Source organism: Mya arenaria, chromosome 14, assembly GCF_026914265.1.
Source record: "Mya arenaria isolate MELC-2E11 chromosome 14, ASM2691426v1".
In the NCBI taxonomy this organism is placed as follows: domain Eukaryota; kingdom Metazoa; phylum Mollusca; class Bivalvia; order Myida; family Myidae; genus Mya; species Mya arenaria.
This window is the reverse complement of record NC_069135.1, coordinates 53,464,045-53,485,470: the sequence shown is the minus strand read 5'-3', so window position 1 is coordinate 53,485,470 and position 21,426 is coordinate 53,464,045. Positions and strand designations below refer to the sequence as shown.

The following is a 21,426-nucleotide window of genomic DNA, read 5'->3' as shown; positions in this document are numbered from 1 at the left end:
ATGTATATTTTGTTTGATAAATAGTAAAAATAAACACATACAATTAGTCGCACACATTATTGCAAGAACATCTTATAAAATGTTAGAGTAGTTAAAGGCTTGTTCACGTTTTAAGGCTTAAACATCACAGAAAAACATCCATTCATTTTTATATGTCCACAAAATTATGATAATATTCATATTGAAGCTGTTTTGTTAATATTTATTTAAATATGACAGAAAATACCCCCTGTGCCGACAAGCATTAAACATGGAACGACCTCAGGCTTGGATTTACAAAATTCTGCCAAAAGCTGCTTGGTGTTTGTTCTTTCAAGACAAGATATATAACTTAATTTAGACTAAGTTTTTAAAATTGTTTTGCACACTTGAAACAGTATAAGATATGATGTCATGTTGAAATTGTACATTTTTATGAGCTATTGAAAATGTAAAGGCTTAAACCTATCAAGAACAGATTCTCATTGAAAATTTGAGTGAAGTCAAGTTCAGAAAGCACCTTAACCCATTGAAAATTTGAGTGAAGTCAAGTTCAGAAAGCAGCTTAACCCAATGAAAATTTGAGTGAAGTCAAGTTCAGAAAGCAGCTTAACACATTGAAAATTTGAGTGAAGTCAAGTTCAGAAAGCAACTTAACACATTGAAAATTTGAGTGAAGTCAAGTTCAGAAAGCAGCTTAACACATTGAAAATTTGAGTGAAGTCAAGTTCAGAAAGCAACTTAACACATTGAAAATTTGAGTGAAGTCAAGTTCAGAAAGCAACTTAACACACTGAAAATTTGAGTGAAGTCAAGTTCAGAATGCAGCTTAACACATTGAAAATTTGAGTGAAGTCAAGTTCAGAAAGCAATTTAACACATTGAAATTTTGAGTGAAGTCAAGTTCAGAAAGCAGCTTAACCCATTGAAAATTTGAGTGAAGTCAAGTTCAGAAAGCAGCTTAACCCATTGAAAATTTGAGTGAAGTCAAGTTCAGAAAGCAGCTTAACCCATTGAAAATTTGAGTGAAGTCAAGTTCAGAAAGCAGCTTAACCCATTGAAAATTTGAGTGAAGTCAAGTTCAGAAAGCAGCTTAACCCATTGAAAATTTGAGTGAAGTCAAGTTCAGAAAGCAGCTTAACCCATTGAAAATTTGAGTGAAGTCAAGTTCAGAAAGCAGCTTAACCCATTGAAAATTTGAGTGAAGTCAAGTTCAGAAAGCAACTTAACACATTGAAAATTTGAGTGAAGTCAAGTTCAGAAACAAGCCCAATACATGCATGTACTGTCAATTGCACGTATTACATAAAAGTACTGTCAATCACAGCTTATCACAATATGTTACTAATAAAACCATCTTGTAATCATCACCATAAGTAATCTCTGATTTGCAGAACTCAAAACAAGTAAAAAAAAAATAAAAATCACATTATACGCGGCATTTGGCTTAGTCTCGCTGATTTTCAAAATGTTAAATAATGAGCTACAAAAATCAAAGATCATACGAATGGAATTAAGTACATGTATGTAGTAAAATGAGTTGAGAATGAGTTTGAGATTTGACTTCAGTATTTTCCTGATGTGAAAAAAAGTGAATTTCCTTTGCGAATCAAGCCGATTTTTTTACGTTCAGCGAAAGACAAATATGACGTCATGACAACGCTTAACTATCATTAACATAATTAAGTAAAAATATTCTTCAACCGTATACAGTCGAATCTTGTTGGCTCGATATCGCTTGACTCGATTTTCTCGTTGGCACGAACTGGATGTTAAGAACCGCTTTTGTTTTACTATTTGCAATCATTCCCGCTTGGCTCGATATTCGCGAGGCTCGAAGTATTTTGGCCGGTCACTGGGATATCGAGCCAACGGGTTTCTACAGTAGTAAGAAACAGTTTTAAAGTGGAATTGTAACTGCAAGTATGTATACAAATAAGTTAATTGAAATAAAACAATGACTGGAGGATCATTACCGTAGAGTTTTCACAACATTGATGAAGAAGTTTAGGAGAAGATGTTTCTTTGAATTGTGAAGTTAGAGTCAATGGTGTATTTATTTTATGATTCTGGTACACGCACACAACAAATTCATGCTCCAATACACATAACTGGAGTCAGGCGTGGATCAGCGCACGTTTTGCACGTGCTACTTATTCAACTATACTATGCAGTTTTTGATCACTCAAATGACACATGTATACCCGGTAAATGATTTTCAAAACGATTTTCTGACAAAAGTTGCGATTCCTTTATCAATTTACGATGCCTAGACTAAGTAGTGAAGCTAGGATTTTGACAATGCTATAGTGTTGACGTACACACAAATCCGTCGCTAGACATTTTACGTGTCTCGTTCGAAAAATTCACGCTTAGTACAGCGGGTAAATGAAACAGGGAGTGTATAAGACTGATTATGGTGTTTGTACATTTGATAATCATCGTAATAATAAGGATATTATAAGAGGTAATAACTATGAGAAATCTCTCGTTAATTTGTGTTGCATCATTGATATTAATTTTTTGAACGGTCGCTTTCCTGGTGATAAAGATTGCGATTTTACATGTTTTCAAATGATGGTGCTAGTGTTGTTGGTTATATGGTCGCGTATTCTTTGTTATTTTAGTATATCAAAGATTTTAAGGTCGTAGATAGAGATGATTCAGACCTTTTTCATGTGTCTTTGAGTTTCCAATGAGTTAACATGATAATGAACAGAAAAATGATGTAAATTTGCAGGGCCCAATTAAGAAGTTCCGTAGGCGCAGTTCCGTAAAGGATGATTTTTTATTGAAATTTAGAGACTTGTTAGAAAATCAGTATTAATTACTGATTGGATCCATAGGCACGAATGTTAACTCTGCTGTAGATTGTAATACTTCCTTATATCAGGAAGCGGGCAGCTGCATGTTGCAGAAGTTTCGACATGTTTCTTCTCAGCCCGCATGGTGGGACGATGAGTGTGATCGATTAAAATCAATAAAATATGCTGCTCTAAGTATATTCAGAGTTACTAACTTAGCATCAGATCTCCGGTTTTATAAAGACAGGCGAAATTATTTAAAGAATTGTTGTGACATAAAACTATACGATTATCAACGTTCGAAAAGATTGGCGTTGGTTAATAGTAGTGATAATCCCAGTTCGTTTTGGAAAGTTTTAAAGAAGAGTAAGCCCATTAAAGCTATTGACTCTAGTGTTTCTAGTGAGGAATGGTGTACATATAAGACAGAAAGTGTATTACATGCAATAAATTGGAAGACGAATATCACTTTGTGATAGAATGTAATTTATATACTGAACTCCGTAAAAGATACATTGCAAAATATTATTGGTCCAATCCAAGTATGTATAAACTTAAACAACTCTTCGAAAGTACTAATATTACTAAACTCAGAAAGTTATGCACATACGTAGATAAGGCTTTTAAATTTAGAAAAAGTTTACAAATATAAACAACCTTCTTTTTTCCATTTTTTTCTTCTTGTTGTTTTTACTGTTGTAATATGTTGCCTTACATTTCATTTTATGTATTGGTAAATTTGTCCTTTGATTTGTATGTATTGAAGATCGATACTTTGTTTTTGAAATGTGTAAATGTACAATGTGTAAAAATTTCACTTTTCTCAGATTTCTATGTTGCACTTTGTTGACACTGTATGTAGTAGTATAGGTATATGAACACCTTCTCCGTATTTGATGTCGACTTGCACCTTTAAGTATTACGTTGTCTCTTACCATGTCCTTCGTTAGCTGTAAAATCTATAGTAAAATTTAAACAAGCCTTACGTGCTCCACTTGCTATGTCATTTGTAAATGTTAAATCGTGTATTTTGTTTTTCTCACGGGCCATGTGGCTTATTGAACATGTATTCAAAATAAACCATCTCTCTCTCTCTCTCATATTTCATCTTATGAATTGTATCAAGGAATGAGAATAATTATACTTTTTGAACATTTTTTCATCTCATGTATAAATGTACTATGACACAACTTAATGTATTACGTATGATGTTTACTATTTTGAAATGTATTTAGGGCCGGATGCCTTTATTTACAAAATAAACTCTTGTCTTGACTTGACAGGCTAAGATCAGGTTCGCCACGCATGACGTCAGCAAGTCAGACGATATGATACGTACACGTCATCTCCGCGATCGGTTTGTTTCAGTGCGTTCAACGACGAACATTATTCAAGGCTGTAGAGGAAGGGTTATCAACCACCATACAGCGAGAAATCGGCTTCTATAGCGGGGCATACGCTGCATGAGACCTATCGTGACATAATTCTCACGTGGCGTCATCGTCAAGTTTGACGTCAAGTGACGGTCGACAATCGTGCTTGTCGATGGCGTATCGTGATATTTATTGATGAATCACGATTTGATATCTCCAATGCAGACAAGAGACTACGTTTTATACAGGCGACTTATAAAAGCAACGCAGATATACATATGTTATTCTATACACATCGAATTTAAAATATGGGCTTTCATACGCACCAAATACAAACACTGGTGTAAATTGAACAACAAGAATAGGGGTATACTCTATTTCAAGGTCCCGCGTACCCTAACTTTGTGCCTTTAAACATAGTTTTCGCTGTAAATGTTTGACTACTTGAGCTTGAAGTTGTCCCTTATCATTTCAGATGCTTAAAACTTATTTTTAAAATTAAGCTTAACTTTTAGATGGCAATATCTAAAGGATTATGTCTTTATCAAGACCCGTATGAACGGAGATATCTTAAAAAAAAATTCTATAAATATGCAATTACATGGAACCACTTGAAAATAAACATCCTATCTGAAGTGTACTTATTATGATTAATTTCCTTACATTGTTACTTTGTATGGTGTTTTTAGAAAAGCTTAGTACTTTTTAGAAGCTCTCAGTAGCTATTAGTAGTTCTTAAGAGCTCGTGAAAGCTTTTAGCAGGACCGTTTGTAGCATTTCTAATTATACTATTGTTTCTTTGAAAAGAACTTCAGACATACTTTAACAAGAAATATTTATCCATACCACCCTTTCTCGTTGGGTGAGACACTAAAGTACTGTTCATCAATCCATTTTGCACTTGAATCGATTGTACAAGCCGCAAAACTAAAGATTTGCGCTCTACTATGTATTTATCCTTCAACTGTAATTAGATATGCAAACAAAATACACCAACACGGCTAAAAGTATGAAAATGTTTTAACTATCAATTTTGGCAAATTTTGAGATCCACCCATTATAAAATGTGTTGATGTGCATAAACAAAATTGTTTTTTTTTCCCGTATAGTCACGATATGGAAATTATTTCTCGCTTTTCTAGAGTTAAAATAGTTCAGAATACCACCTTGAGCGACACGTCCATCTCCCATACATATAGGTCACCACTTTTGGTTAACTCATTAATGGTTTACATCACGCCCATAGTCTGTCAAACTATGCAAAGCGATTCGTTTTCCGGCAGAGTCTTTTTCTCACTAGTGGATACGCCCGCCTACCATGCCATATAGGTCACCAGTCTGGGAAGTTTCATTTACTTATTCAAAGCACTTTAAAAGTAGGCCTGTATAAATGTAGGAAATTCCTACGCCTGGTAATCATTCGTAAAGTAGGCGAAGCATCAACTATTAATGCTGAATATGACACGCCAATCTACTTTCCCATATAAGTTACTAGGGAAAAGTGGTTTAAACATTCTCAAGAATGGGCCAGAATTGGCTCAAGGTCGACAAAAAACGGGGGTTTTTGGGTCTGGTACTCACCGTTTAAATACGGTGGCTCGTTACGATGTTGTTCTTTGAATATTTGATATGTTTTTATTAATAATGTCTCAATAATTTCAATATTTAGTATTGTTATAACAAGACCATTACATTCAGTATAAACCATTTTTTTTATTACATATCTGTTTGGTTTTAGTGTGTTTTTGAAATATTCAAATGTTGTTTTTGAATCACAGTTTAATGTAATGCTGAAATATACCAATGACATATCGTACTCAGTATTGATAGATGACATGATTTTACAGTATTTAGTATTCGGTACGCACAAGAATGAACGATGTAAGCAAACCCTGCAACACTTTTCTTATAACAATGTCAGATTTTAGAAATGGACTCAGAATATACTTTATATGTTGGATTCGGATATAACCTTGCGTATGTATCTAGTACGTAAGTTGATAGACAAAACCAGAGAAAACACTCTTAACCATGGTACAAGTATCGGTTGCATTATAAATTGGTCGACAGTATACTCCTGTTTCAAGTATGATACAATATCCTATCAAGTGTCGGGTGTGAAAAATATCAGTTGGTTTATGTCAGTATCATTTTCCTTTTGAATTGTTTATTCCAAACTTCCTTCTATCTTCTAAATAACTAGGGAATGTATATCTTCCGTTCAGTATATATAAGGTATGTGGTTTCAGGAAGTGTTCCGCCATCATCAGAAACATGTGTTTATATCCAATACTTCAAAAATACATTTTCATTTCATTGAGATTGTTTTGCATATTCCTTGTTCAAACTGCTGAATCCAATTACATTTTATTAAAATTAGGTTTTCAGGGGAAACGCTTATTTTAAACCTATCACCAAAGAGATTCGTGGTCAGAGACCCACCAGGATGACAGTGGTCTAGCGGTATAAGTGACCTACTCTCACCCAAGAGGCTGCGTGGTTCGAGCCCCACCGGACCGGTCGGCTGTCATGGTAGGCGTCGATATGGAGTCTGTGAAAGTATGTGTAAGAAGATAATTAACCAGACGTGTAACATTTTGCAAGCCTTTAAAAACAATGCCTTCTCGTTCTTGTTAGTTCTGAATTATTCCAAACCGTGAAAATTGCATTTACCTTTTTTGTACAGCCCTTCTCACCATTACCGGGTTATTGTCATTAAATTTGCTATAAAGATATTTTGTGTCGCTGCTGCTGTTGCTGGTGATGCTGCTCTGTTGATTGTATGATTTGATATTGTATTTACCTTAGAATACCAAAGTCAGTGAATACGGTAGCATAATGTTGATAATGGTTCTTCACTTTTAGGTAAATGTCCGTTTGGTAATAAATACTAGGACTGTGTATCGTTACTCAACTCACGATACGATATGTATAACGATACGGAGTACGCGATTCACGATATATCACGATACGCTTATATCGATATATATATATAACTTTTTATGTAGGACTTTAATGTTTGCCTATTTTGTAAATCCTTACCAAAACTGCATTTTTAATGTTTTTATTATTTTGCAAATTGTTTGGTATATTATTAAATGAATATTATTTGTTAATGATTGCTATTTTCAAATTGTTGATCATATTAAATGAAAATTGTTCAAGTTAATTGTTGAGCCTATTATTGTTGCTAAATGACTATTATTTATTTGTCTTTTGTTCTCTTTATTACCGGTAGTATTTCCTTCCGCCATTCTTGACTTTGCAGACGACTGAAAATGTCAAAACAGCGAAAGCCACTTCAGCCGCATTTTCGCAAATAGCTAGCTCGCAGATTCCAGTTTTTTTCAATACCTTTTGTAAATCAAATTTAAAAAAGAAAATTAAATTGCAATTTTTTCAATAATTTTATTTTCATTTTTCATTTTAGTTTAAAAAACAAACACGGTGTAGATAAGGTAGATATAACGTTCTTTGCTAGCTCTACCTGCTGTTTGCGAAAATGCGGCCGAAGTGGCTTTCGCTGTTTCGACAGTAAAAAGTGAAAGTTAACAAATTGATCGTGCAAAGATGTTTAGAAAGTGTTTTAAGCATACAAATCTTAAGTCGAGGTAACGAATCTAACGATACGCGATACACACGATTTTTACAATGCGATACGATACAGTATCGTCGGGTACCGAATCGCGATTTCACGATGCACCGATGAATCGTTACAGCCCTAATAAATACATTAAATTATTCAATGCACAAGTAAATTTACTAATGGATGCAGCGTACCCTGATAACCATAAACCCAGCGCTATTTTGGTTCTAAATATTATTGCGCGTGTATTGCCTTTTGATAAGAAATTGTAAATAGATAATTTGATTTTATTTTTTTGATTTTTTTTCAATCTATTTTCAAACCAAATGCTAACATATTAATGATTGTTTTTTTTAATGATTATGTATTCATCTATGAATTCCACCAATGTCAGAAAATGTAAGCAATACTAAACACGAATAAAACTTTTTTTGCAGTTTTACCCAATTTGACATCAGATCAAAGCGCTCCGAACAAAGTATTATGCGTCCTTTATATTTAAGTTATTATCAATGATCCCACTATTTTTATTAAAAATTAGACAAATAACTTATTGCAATAATTAATATATTGAGCACGCAAAATTCAAAATAGCCATAGATAAGAAGATTATGATCTTTGTACATGAGCGTTCCAAACTACCCATACAATATATATACAATTATAATTGCCATTTGCCGACAATGTATTGGTACTCAAAGGAGGGGATTCGGAGAGTAGGGGAGGGGTGGGGAGAGGTGGGTAGAGGACAGGAGATGTTAGGGGGGAGGCGAGGAGACGGGAGGCGAGTGGAGGCGAGGAGACAGGAGGCGAGGAGAGGAGAGGAGAGGTGGGCAGAGGTGGGGAGATGTTAGGAGGGGTGGCGAGGAGACGGGAGGCGAGGAGAGGAGAGGAGAGGTGGGATGAGGAGGGGTGGGGAAGGCAGGAGAGGAGAGGAGAGACAGGAGAGGAGAGGTGGGAAGAGGAGAGGAAGAGAGAAGGGGAGAGGAGGGGGGAGCTATGGAGAGGAGATGAGAGGTGGGGAAAGGTGGGGTAAGGAGAGGAGGGGAAGAGAGGAGGGAAGAGGTAGGGAGACGAAGGGGAGAGATAGGGAGAGGTGGAAAGAGGAGATGAGAGAAGAGGAGGGGAGAGCAGAGAAGGGGCGTGGAGGATAGGAGGGTAGAGGAGCGAGAAGAGGGGAGGAGAGGGGAAGGGAGCGGAGAAGAGGAAGGGAGAGGAGGGAAGGAGAGGAAGGGAGAGGGAGGAGGGAGGTAGGAGAGGAGGGGAGAGGAGGGGACCGGGGAGGAAGGTAGGGGGAGGGGAGGGGAGGAGAGGGAAGGGGAGGGGAGGGGAGGGGGGAGGGGAGGGGAGGGAGGGGAGAGGAGAGGAGAGGAGAGTAGAGGAGAGGAGAGGAGAGGAGAGGAGAGGAGAGGAGATGAGAGGAGAGGAGAGGAGAGGAGAGGAGAGGAGAGGAGAGGAGAGGAGAGGAGAGGAGAGGAGAGGAGAGGAGAGGAGAGGAGAGTAGAGGAGAGGAGAGGAGAGGAGAGTAGAGGAGAGGAGAGGAGAGGAGAGGAGAGGAGAGGAGCGGAGGGGAGGGGAGGGGAGGGGAGGGGAGGGGAGGGGAGAGGAGAGGAGAGGAGAGGAGAGGTGGGCAGAGGTGGGATGAGGAGGGGTGGGGAAGGCAGGAGAGGAGAGGAGAGACAGGAGAGGAGAGGTGGGAAGAGGAGGGGAAGAGAGAAGGGGAGAGGAGGGGAGAGGTATGGATAGGAGATGAGAGGTGGGGAAAGGTGGGGAGTGGAGAGGAGGGAAAGAGATGAGGGCAGAGGTAGGGAGATGAAGGGGAAAGATAGGGAGAGGTGGAAAGATGAGAAGAGAGAAGAGGAGGGGAGAGCAGAGAAGGGGCGGGGAGGATAGGAGGGTAGAGGAGCGAGAGGAGGGGAGGAGAGGGGAAGGGAGCGGAGAAGAGGAAGGGAGGGGAGGGAAGGAGAGGAAGGGAGAGGAGGGAGGTAGGAGAGGAGGGGAGAGGAGGGGACCGGGGAGGAGGGGAGGGGAGGGGAGGGGAGGGGAGGGGAGAGGAGAGGAGAGGAGAGGAGGGGAGGGGAGGGGAGGGGAGGGGAGGGGAGGGGAGGGGAGGGGAGGGGAGGGGAGAGGTGGAAAGAGTAGGGAGATCAGAGGAGGGGAGAGTAGAGGAGAGGAGGGGAGAGGAGGGAGGGGAGGGGAGAAGAAGAATTTAAGGGGAGGGGAGGAGAGGAAGGGAGGGGGGAGTAGAAGGGAGGAGGGGAGGGGAGGTAAAGACTGGAGGGGGAGAGGAGGGGACCGGTTAGGAGGGTGGGGGTGGAGTGGAGGATAGGAGGGGAGAGGAGATGAGGGAAGGGGAAAGGGTAGGGGGGGGAGGAGACAAGAGGTGGGAGGCGAGAAGAGGAAGTGAGAGGATAGGAGGGGAGGGAAGGGGAGGGGAGGGGAGGAGAGGAGGGGAGAGGGGGAGAGGAGAAAACAGGGGAAGACGGTAGGGGAGTGGATGAGAGGAGAGGAGGGGAGAGGCGAGGAGAGGAGAGGAGAGGAGGGGAGGGGCGAGGAGAGGACAGGAGAGGAGAGGAGATGAGAGGAGAGGAGATGATGGGAGGGGAGGGGAGAGGAGGGGAGGAGAGGAGCGGAGGGGAGCGGAGGGGAGAGGAAGGGGGGGATGAGAGGAGGGGAGAGAAGAGAAGGGAAAAGAAGGGGAGAAGGGGATGGGAGCTATATTGTATGGAAGACTGGGGTCGAGGATGTTTGTGTTCGTACAATACTGTATGGGGAATTTGCCGTGTGTGATGGTGGGTTGGGGGGGGGGGTAAGAGACAAGTGGAGGGCCAGAAAAATGCCTTTTATAATGCTTTATCTAAATAGTAGAAAACACTTTCATTTTCTGTATCATATGCATTATTGCGCGGGGGGAGGCTTATACTTAATTCTAATAAATGTGAGTAGGATATACCTTGAATGGAGGTATCTCATAAATGCAACAGCTTATTACCAAAAATACTACTTAACTTAAATTGCATATTAATTCTCGCTAAAAAATAGAAATAAACTAGAGGTTAAACTGTCGTACATCGTTGACGCTGTTCAGTTCTATGATGTAACTGTTTGATTGCTGCGCCATTTATAAAGTATTTATGTATATCAACAAATGTTACTCAATCATATCGAAACTTAAACATACTCAATACAAATATGCGTTTAAGAAGTCAATCAATAAAAACCAGTCACGTGACCTATTACGTAGGCGAGAGATAAGCTGTTTGTTTAACTTCCTGGTTGGTAGTGAAGGCCAGAGAGAGGACATCTATAATAGTTAACCCTATATGTGGCAGGACTATGGCGTCAAAGTTTGAATCCTCCATTCAGAGGGGCTGTGATTTCATCCATGATTTCGCCTGTTCGGCTTGTGAAGAAGATGGACTGAACACGGAAGCTCAACACTTCTGTAATCTGTGTACGAAATATTACTGCGATAATTGTGTTACAAAACATAATGGCTTATACAAGAGACACACTGTACTCGACCGGAAGGACGTGAAGAAATGGGCAGCAGCACCAGGGATGGTGGACGTCCTTGAGAGATGCGAGAAGCATCCCGGGGAGGCGCTCAAGCTGGTCTGTGGTGACCATGACCAGCTGTGTTGCCATGTGTGCGTTGCCGTGGATCATAGGTATGTTTCAAAGACGGTTTAAGTTAAAATAACACAATCACAGTATTTAAACTGATCGAAATAGTTTAAGCATGCTAAACATTGTCTCCGGTTTATTCAATCACAACAAAATTGTATTTTACATATGTGTATTATTAGATTGTGCTAAATTTTTACCCGTCAACACTCTCAACAAAGCCTTGCTAATGCACCAGTCAATTGTAACCACGCCCCCCCCTCCCCCAGGTTCGAGGGTATACCGGGGATAACCGGGGAGGGGGCCGTGTTTTTACTTTCTAGGTGGCCCCGCAGTGCCGGGTGACTGCGGTGGTTTTGTCTTCACGCCAAATTTAGCGGGAAAATGGCCTTATCTATGGTCCCTTGGGTGCGGGGGCATTTGGCGGGGGATTTACCAGCAGATTGTCCCCGGAGGGCGGAAACTTTGCCCGGGCTTGGCTGGACCGAAAGTCAAAGTCCCCGCTATTCCCCGGACCTGGGGGGGGGGCGTGGTTACAAATGACTGGTGCATAACTATAACATATTTGTTTTTACTCGTTCATTATATATCACTTGCAGATCGGGGAGGGAGGGTGTCGAACTAACCCCCACTGAAATCCTCCATGTTTACTTTTTAGTAGTAGCGCCCCACCTAACGTCGAATCCTGGATACGCCCCTGTATACATATATAGACTCGTTATTCGTGTCAGATCTTATATTATGAGACCTTTATTCAAATGGAGAAATATTGAGAAACACTTTATTAAAAGTACTCTCTATTAACTCACGATAATTTGGGCAAAATTTCTAGCTGTGCGGTTTGACTAGATGAATATGTCGTGCACGTACATAAAATGACACTGTAAATAACATAATAATGCGTAATAATTAAATTCCAACGCATTCGGAACTCCTCGGCCATTTACCATCAAAAACAATCTCGGATGTATATGGATGATTACAATGACAGAATTCTTCACATTAAAGTAATTTGCAAGTAGATCGCGTAGCATTTTCAATTCAGCAGTTATACTTAATGACTTTACTGTTGGGAATCTTAAGTGTCTTTACAATAATACGCTACACTGACAATCAATTAAAAAGACTTAATGATTCAAAATACACGCTAAACACAACGATTCATTTTTACTATTATTAATTTTTACGATCTACCTCTACTGATGTACCGACATACATCCGAGGTTGTTTTCGATGGAAAATGGCCGAGGAGTTCCGAATGGTTCTAATGCTCTTCATTATTTCTCAGATAGTCAAGGGACATAACTCGACACATTCTAAGAGTTATGAGCCTTACTACACATACTGCCACTGTTGTTTGGCGATTAGGGTACTGAATATAAACTCTATGCGACTTATGGTATACTGAATTTAAACTCTATGCGACTTATGGTATACTGAATTTAAACTCTATGCGACTTATGGTATACTGAATATAAGCTCAATGCGACTTATGGTATACTGAATTTATACTGTATGCGACTTATGGTATACTGAATATAAACTCTCTGCGACTTATAGAATACTGAAAACAAACTGTATGACGTTAAATGAATGAATTCGCAAAACATCGTCATAACAAGAAATCTAAGTTATTTTTTAAAACCAAGCCTTTCTTCTATGAAATGTTATTATAAATACCAAGACTTAGACTATACAGTAATTTATGCTATTAGCCTCCCAACATTCCTATACATGTACCATTTACCTTTCAATATAGATATTAATCATCTGGTATTTTTTAAACATATGCTATGCTTTTATTTGTCTTTACTTGTCTTTATTGTGTTTTTTTACTTTTAATATGCCATATTTCATTGTGTCTGTCTGTCTGTCTGTATCGCTGTCTGTATGGCATTCTATATGGCTGTCTGTATGGCCGTCTGTCCGTCTGTCTTTCTGTCTGTCTCTTTGCCGGTGTGTTTGTCTGTGTGTTTGTCTGTGTGTCTCTCTGTCTGTGTCTCGGTCTGTCTGTTTGTCTGTCTGTGTATTTGTCTGTGTGTTTGTCTGTGTGTCTCTCGGTCTGTCTTTCTGTCTGTTTGTGTGTCTTTATGAATATATGTCTGTATGTATGTCTGTCTGTCTGTGTGTATGTCTGACTGTGTGTCCTTCTGTCTGTGTGTGTCTGTGTGTGTATTGCACGTGCGTGCGTGCGTGTGTGTGTGTTTCTGTGTGTGTTAGTGTGTGAGTGCGTGCGTGCGTGTCTGGGTGTGTCTGTCTGTGTGTGTTTGACTATGTGTGTGTCTGTTTGTGTGTCTGTCTGTGTGTGCGCGTTTGTGTCTGCGTGCGTGCGTGCGTGCGTGCGTGCGTGCGTGCGTGCGTGCGTGCGTGCGTGCGTGTCTGTCTGTGTGTCTGTCTGTCAGTGAGCGTGTCTGTCAGTGTGTGTGTCTGTCTGTGTGTATTTGTGTGTGTGTGTGTGTGTGTGTGCGTGCGTGCGTGCGTGCGTGCGTGCGTGCGTGCGTGTGTTTGTGTCTGTCTGTCTGGGTTTGTCTGTGTGTATACAGAATATTCCAGTCAGTGGTTTTGCGATTCCCCAGTCAAATTTTATTAGTAAATTGCAAACAACAGCTAAATCATTGAAATTTAATGGCCATTATGTCCAGCATTAATTGCATGGGAGTTCTTATTTTGGTCAGTTTTTGGAAAAGTCTATGTTTCTTTGGTTTAACGCTTCATCTCAATTTGTATATTTTGATACTTTTCAAAACTAACAAATAGTTCAACAATAGTTTTTTACTGAATATAGACATGATTTTCTGAACTATAACTAAGCTAAGAATTAAATCTTTGATAGTGTTAATAATCTCCTGGGCAAAAGTATTTAACTCTCTAAACCACACCATTGAGTTATGTTTAAAGATTGAAAACATCAAGTACAAGTGTAACTAATTAATTATTATATTTCTTGAACTCGCAACATCGAAATGTATTAATACTAGTAGCGTCTTTAGCTTTGATTGTGTCGATTAATTTAACAACTTGATTACGGTATTGTTGTTTAAGGGACTATTAGGATTTGGCCTCCGTAAGGATGTATTTTAACCCAAATCACGACCCAGTCATAATTCTTTACGAGCCAAATGCACCAATCAGTTGTACCACGCGACCCCCCCCCCCCCCGGTCCGGGCCGGGCCGGGGATAGCCCTTACCTAGAGTCACTGGGGTCGAGGGCATTTGTCGGGGATTTTACCAGCAGTATATCCCCGCAGGGCGGGGATTTTACCCGTAGTTGGCTGGACCGAAAGTCCCCGCTATTCGCCGGACCTTGTGGGGGGGGGGGGGGGCGTGGTTACAATTGACTGGTGCAAAACTTTATCGACTACCGGGTTAGTTGTCCGGTTAGCGCAGTGGTTAGCGCACTCGCTTCTCACCTAGGCGACCCGGGCTTGATTCCCGGCTTGGTCGCATGTGAATTTGGTTCGTGGTCACAAAACCGGACATGTGGGTTTTCTCCGGGTTCTCCGGTTCCCACCACAACACAAGACCCCACTCTCGCGTGAAATCGTGTCAACGAGAGTAAATAATAAAATGTTGAAATAACATTTTTTTTTACACAATCGTTGTATATGAATAAATAATATATATATAAAATAAATATGTTTAAACTTATATTTTGACTCCTGTACACGAAGAAAAATGATTCGGGGGGACGTTTTTCTTTGAATGTAAAAATCTGCGGAAATAATGTTTTTTTTCTTCGAACCTTCATTATAAATACATAAATGAAGGGTCTTGCATTGAGACAAAAACGTAGTCCCTTCGTCCACAACTGCATATAGTTAATTATCGCGAGATTAGCATCAGTAGTATTAGGTATTGGATAGTTTGTAGTTGTAGAAGTAGCTGGTGCTGTTGAAGGGGCAACAACAACAACAACAACAGTATCAGCAGCAGCGACAGTTGTTTCAGGGGATGCAACATCACTTTATCGGTGGTGGTACTGGTTGTGGTGGTGGTGGAGGAGGAGGTATTGTGGTGCTGGCGGTGACAGTGGCAGTAGCAGTAGCAGTAGTGGAAGTATTAACAGCAAAAGCCGCAGCATTACCAGCATTATTACTAAGATTTGAGGGCACAGTTTTAAATGACCAAACATGTTGACCTTATATATTTATTTAAACTTCAATAGAACATAGTCGGTTCTGTTCGGGGTTGTATACATTTTTACAGACAAGATCGTGGGGAATCACTTTATTATTTGTTTGGGGGAGGTGTAGGGGAGGATGGGGGGAGTAAGTTTTTACATTCGTCACGGTATGAAGACAATGCAAGATGCACACAAAACAAAGCAATTTTCTTGATTGAATCATTTGCAAAACAAATCTTTTTTTAAGAAAATGAATTTGCAATGCCCCAGAATGTGTTCATGATGATGTAAACATAGTTCAAGTAAATGTTACATTCGGAGGTTCAGTCTCACATATGATGTATTTTCAACAAGTTTCGATTGAATTTTCCATTGTGTTTACGTATACAGTCGAACCCCGTTGACTCGAATTCGTTTGGCTCGAATTCCTCCTTGGCCCGAACTGGATGTTATGGGCTTGTTTTATTATACTGGAGATAAACACTACCGCTTGGTTCGAATTTCCCGAGACTCGAGGTATTTTCGCCGGTCCCTAGGAGTTCGAGCCAACGGGGTTCGACTGAACTGAAAAACAAAGCTTTTAAAATGAATAAATAAAAGAGCATTTTTTTTTTCATAAAATGCGAAATCTGCCATTGTAAAATCAACATCTATACGCTTAGTAAAGCATTCCCCTTAATACAATTCGACCTATGAAACAACAAGATTCATATATAATTAAGAAATATTACACCCCACTGAGGGTCATATGACATTATAAGGACCGGCCAGTCAGCCCCAGAAGGTGTTTATGGACCGAGGCGGTGTGTTTTATTTCTTATATTAAACCGAACACTTTTTTACCACTTAAAATTTTTAAAGTACCTTTTTTGTGTTTTATTGAACAAATCTAATAATGTTTACTTGCGAAAAAATGCCCTTGAGAAAATTACAAGCAGCACTCACCAGTTTTATGACGTCAGCGGTCCATATTGTATGACGTCAGCGGTCCATATTATTTTTTGGCGAGGTCCGGATCGGCCAAAAACATGATATGGACCGCTGACGTCATAAAAACTTTTTTTTTATTAAAATACATTGTTATAAGGACCGATCAACTTTATATACACAAAGAAGAGACACATTTATGTAAGGTATAATATTGCAATATAGGTAACATTTACATTCCAAATAAAACGGTTGTTAGCAGTTCATGTTACTCATTATAAAACAACAAATTATATATATATATAAGTTTGTAATAAGTTTAACTTGTCAATAATTATGTAAAACACTGAATACTTCTTCATGTTTTTATTGCCAAATTTAATACATTCTACCAAATCTTGACCCAAACAACAGCAATTCCCAAAACATGATATCATGAGAATTTGACCTAAGATTCTCGGTCAATTAGGGATTAATGTGTAGCTGAAGTTAACTCTTGTTTAGAAATGAAAAGTGGTATTTCTTGGCATGTGTGACTTTCTTTTTTTGTGCTTGTCTGTCTGAAAGTATGTCTGCCTGCCACCCTGCCTGAGTAAATGTTTGTCTGTGTTTCTTTGTGTGTGTGTGTGTGTGTGCGTGTGCGTGCGTGCGTGCGTGCGTGCGTGCGTGTGTGTGCGTGACTGTCTGCCTGCCTGCATGCCTGTGTGTATGTCTGTCTGTGTGTCCGTCTGTCTGTGTGTCTGTCTGTCTATGGGTCTGTCTGTCTGTGTGTATGCCTGTGTTTGTCTGTGTGTCTTTATATATGTGTATCTGTGTGTCTGTCTGCCTGCCTGCCTAACTGTGTGTATGTCTGTCTGTGCGTGAGTGGGTGAGTGTCTGTCTGTGTGTCTTTCTGTATGTGTGTGTGCCTGTTTTGTTTGTCTGTCAGTATGTCTGTCTGTCTGCCTGGCTGCCTGTGTTTATGTCTATCTGTGTGTCCGTCTGTCTTTGTGTCGGTCTGTCTGTGTGTATGTTTGTCTGTGTTTGTATGTTAGTCTTTCTTTCTGTATATCACGGTGTCTGTTTTTATTTCAATCTCTCTTCCTTCCTGCCTGTCTGCCTGCCTGTGTTTATGTCTATCTGTTTGTACGTTTTACTGTGATTCTGTCTGTCTGTGTATCTGTGATTGTCTGTTTCTTTCTATGTGTATGTGAGTATTTGTGTGTGCGCGGTGCCTGCCTGCCTGCTTTACTGCCTGTGGGTATCTCTGTCTGTGCGTCCGTCTGTCTGTGTGTCTGTCTATATATGTGTCGGTCTGTCTGTGTGCCTGTCTGTGTGTATTTCTATATGTGTATCTTATATAATTGTGTCTGCTCTATTACCCGCCTTAATGTGTGTCTCTCTGCCTGTCTGTGTGTATGGCTGTCTGTTAGTGAGTGTCTTTCTGTGTGTCTATCTGTCTGTATGTCTGTCAGTATTTCTGTCTGTCTGCCTGCCTGCCTGTGTTTATGTCTCTCTGTATGCCTGTCTATCTTTGCGTCGGTCTGCCTCTGTGTCTTTCTTTCTGTATTTCAGTGTGTCTGTTTGTATGTCCGTCTGTCTGTTTGCCTGCCTAACTGTGTATATGTCTGTGTGCGTGTCCGTCTGTTTCTGTGTATGTTTCTGTCTGACTATGTGTTTGTGTTTGTCTGAGTTTGTTTCTGTCTGTGTGTCTGTTCGTCTGTCTGCCTGACTGCCTGCCTGTGCGTATGTCTGTATATGTGTCCGTCTGTCTTTCTGTCTGTCTATCTGTCTGTCTGTGTTTGTGTATGTTTTTTTTTTTTGTGTGTGTGTGTGTGTGTGTGTGTGTGTGTGTGTGTGTCTCCCTCTGTCTGTCTGCCTGAGTGTGTGTGTGTGTGTTTGTGTGTGCGTGCACGTTTGCGTGTTAATGCGCGTGCGTGTGTGTGTCTGTGTGTGTGTGTTTGCGTGTGTGTGAGGTTGTGTGTGTGTGTGAGTGTGTTTGTTTGTGTCTTTGCCTGTGTCTGTCTGTTTGTCTGTAGGTGTGTCTGCCTGTCTGTATGTGTTTGTCTGTGTGTATTTCTATATATGTGTATCTTTTATCTTTGTGTCTGCTCGCTTACCTGCCTAACTGTGTGTCTGTCTGCCTGCCTGCCTAACTGTGTGTATGGCTGTGTGTGAGTGAGTGTCCTTCTGTGTTTCTATCTGTCTGTATGTCTGTTTGTCAGTATTTCTTACTGTCTACCTGACTGCCTGCCTGTGTTTATGTCTATTTGTGTGTCCACCTGTTTTTGTGTCGGTCTGTCTTTGTGTCGGTCTGTTTGTCTGTGTGTGTCTTTATTTCTGTATATCAGTGTGTCTGTTTGTATGTCTGCCTGTCTGTCTGCCGAACTATGTGGATGTCTGTGTGCGTGTCCGTCTGTTTCTGTGTGTGTATGTTTGTCCGTCTGTCTGTATTTTGTCTGCCCGTGTGTCTGTGTTTGCCTGTGGTTTTTACTGTCTGTGTGTCTGTCCGTCTGCCTGCCTGTGCGTATGTCTGTATATGTGTCCGTTTGTCTGTGTTTCTGTCTGTCTATGTGATTGCGTGTCTGTCTGTATGTCTATTTTTCTGTGTTTATATATGTGTTTATGTAGGTCTGCCTGTTTGTCTGTCTGTGTTTGTGCCTGTCTGTCTGTCTGTCTGTCTGTCTGTCTGTCTGTCTTTCTGTCTGTCTGTTTGCAAGACGACGAAAACGACGACGAAATATAAGTATCTAAATTGAAGTGATTTTAGAAAAATGTTATAAACAAGCGTCTTCATGAAAAACAAGTTTTCCTTCTTTCATTGCAGACTATGTTCATCAATACAGCACATTCCAGACGTTGCAAGGGACATCCGCAAAGATCCCGAGTTTCGCCAACTACCTCAACAGGTTGCTGTTCTTAGGAAGCAGATAGAAGATATGAAAAACGACAGAAAGAAAAATAGTTCCTCATTGAGGAAGACTCGAACAGCCATTGTTGATGAAATCAAAGCAATTCGTAAAATGATCAACGGCATTCTTGACAAGATGGAGAAAACAACCGTTCAAGAATTAGACCGTCTGGTAGCTGATCAGGAAATGTCCATTAAGAAAGATATGGAATCCTGCACACAGATGCACGATGAATTAAAGAACATCATAGATGACATACAAAGCAAAGACTCATCAGGCGAACCACCCCTATATATTGGTTTCAAAAAATGTGAAGAAAAAATCAAACAAGCAAAAGAAATTCTGCAAAACATGTCAAGTGTTGTCAAATACGATTTAACTTTTCGTAAACATAATGGAATAGAAGATAACTTGTCTTCGATGAAGACATTTGGAGAGTTAAATGTATCGAATGTTTTTGGTGCACAACCACGTTCATCGCTATTCCCCCGAGATCATGTATTTGCTACAGAAGGTTACAAGGAGTACAACGTGAAGATGAGTTCAGACAAATGTAGTTGTTATATTGTAGGGATATGTGAGCTGCCTGGTGGAGAGATTGTTATTACAGACCTTATCAACAGTAAAGTGAAACTCCTGGACCAGGGGTACAGGGTTGTCGACCACTGTGATGTTCCTAAGTGTCCATTTGACGTGTGCCACATTGGCGGGATTGAGGTTGCGCTTTGTGTTAACAATGGTGATAGACATGAACTTCATTTCATTAACATTACAAAAGGGAAACTTGTGACTACGAGAAAGTTAAGTTTCTCCCATGAATGTTCCGGCGCAGCTTATCACGGGAACAACCTTTACATTTCATCAAAGACCGCGCTGAACGTCTATACGATGACGGGGCAGCAGGGGAAGAAGCTGTACGAGGATAAGACCGGTGGTAGCACGGTGGAGAGAATTGCCATCAGTAACGACGGGAAGACTATCTACATCACAAACTACTCAAACCATCAACTTATCACCCTGGACAACCTCGGCAACAAGCTGGCCACATTCACTGATCCTGACTTGTTGGGACCTCACGGAGTACACGCGACAACTGCTGGGCACGTGTTCGTCTGCTGCTGGGAGTCCGACACAGTGCTGCAGGTTGACAAGGACGGGAAGACGAAGTTGGCCACACTGGCAAGGAATCAAGATGGAGTGCACTACCCTCAAGCTTTGTTCTTCAGCAGCCGTACTTCCTCTCTGGTTGTCGGCGGAGTGAAAGACACGCTCCTCGTCCTTAATGTTCGATAAATAATAGATCCATTTACAAGTGACAAAAATACAATTATTATAGCTGATTGATTTTTACTTTAACCTTTCTCGTGAATATAAGTACGGATAGAAAATGTACATGTATATAATACAAGAATCATATTTGCTTAAACGTTCATATATCTTTATATTTGACGTATTTTATTTGCTTTTAAGCTACATAGTTATAATGTTTATCTTGCACATGTTATTCAACTAAATGACTGTTTATTGTATAATGTTATTCCCTTATATTCAATATTTTGTTAGTGTGTATGTATACTCGCATATATATATATATAGATTTCTTCTTTATTTAATGTTAAAATAAAATATATGATACGTCCCGTTTTGCCATGTGCCTTTAAAAAGCTTCAATACTTTTACTACAACTACAAGAGAGCCAGTTATATGTTAACTATTTTCACTGGACACCTAGATGAACATAGGTGCATTAATTATGCAGAGTTTTTTTAAAGTAAAAACAATAACAACATATACCATGATTATAGTTGGTTTTGTTTTCAATTAAAGGCACACAATAAAGATGGATTCAAAAAACATTTTGTTTTTATATTGTTTTTATATTAAATGCAGAATAATGTTGAACGCATTAGACAGTATGATAAAAAAAAAATAACAAACATAATGCGATACGTTTTGAGTAAAAAAATAGTATATTTTTAATTAATAGCTACGTGGCCATTAATTATTATCAAATGAATTAAACATAATACTGCATTTATAAAATAATAATATTGCACCAACGTGTTCAGTGTCTGTTAACAATCCGTATATCCTCCCAGTACACGTGCATGAACG

General features: G+C 39.9%; 2 protein-coding genes across 2 annotated transcripts; both read left to right on the top strand.

Annotated features, from left to right (window-relative positions):
• Positions 1-9,585: 9,585 nt before the first annotated feature.
• Positions 9,586-10,532, top strand: LOC128216247 (cilia- and flagella-associated protein 251-like). The gene is made up of 2 exons (XM_052922817.1): positions 9,586-9,727; positions 10,171-10,532. The coding sequence occupies exons 1-2, from the start codon at positions 9,586-9,588 to the stop codon at positions 10,530-10,532; spliced, it is 504 nt and encodes a 167-aa protein (XP_052778777.1).
• A 478-nt stretch (positions 10,533-11,010) lies between these two features.
• On the top strand, positions 11,011-21,147 carry LOC128217057 (uncharacterized). The gene is made up of 2 exons (XM_052923903.1): positions 11,011-11,413; positions 19,227-21,147. The coding sequence occupies exons 1-2, from the start codon at positions 11,079-11,081 to the stop codon at positions 20,602-20,604; spliced, it is 1,713 nt and encodes a 570-aa protein (XP_052779863.1). The 5' UTR covers positions 11,011-11,078; the 3' UTR covers positions 20,605-21,147.
• Positions 21,148-21,426: the final 279 nt, after the last annotated feature.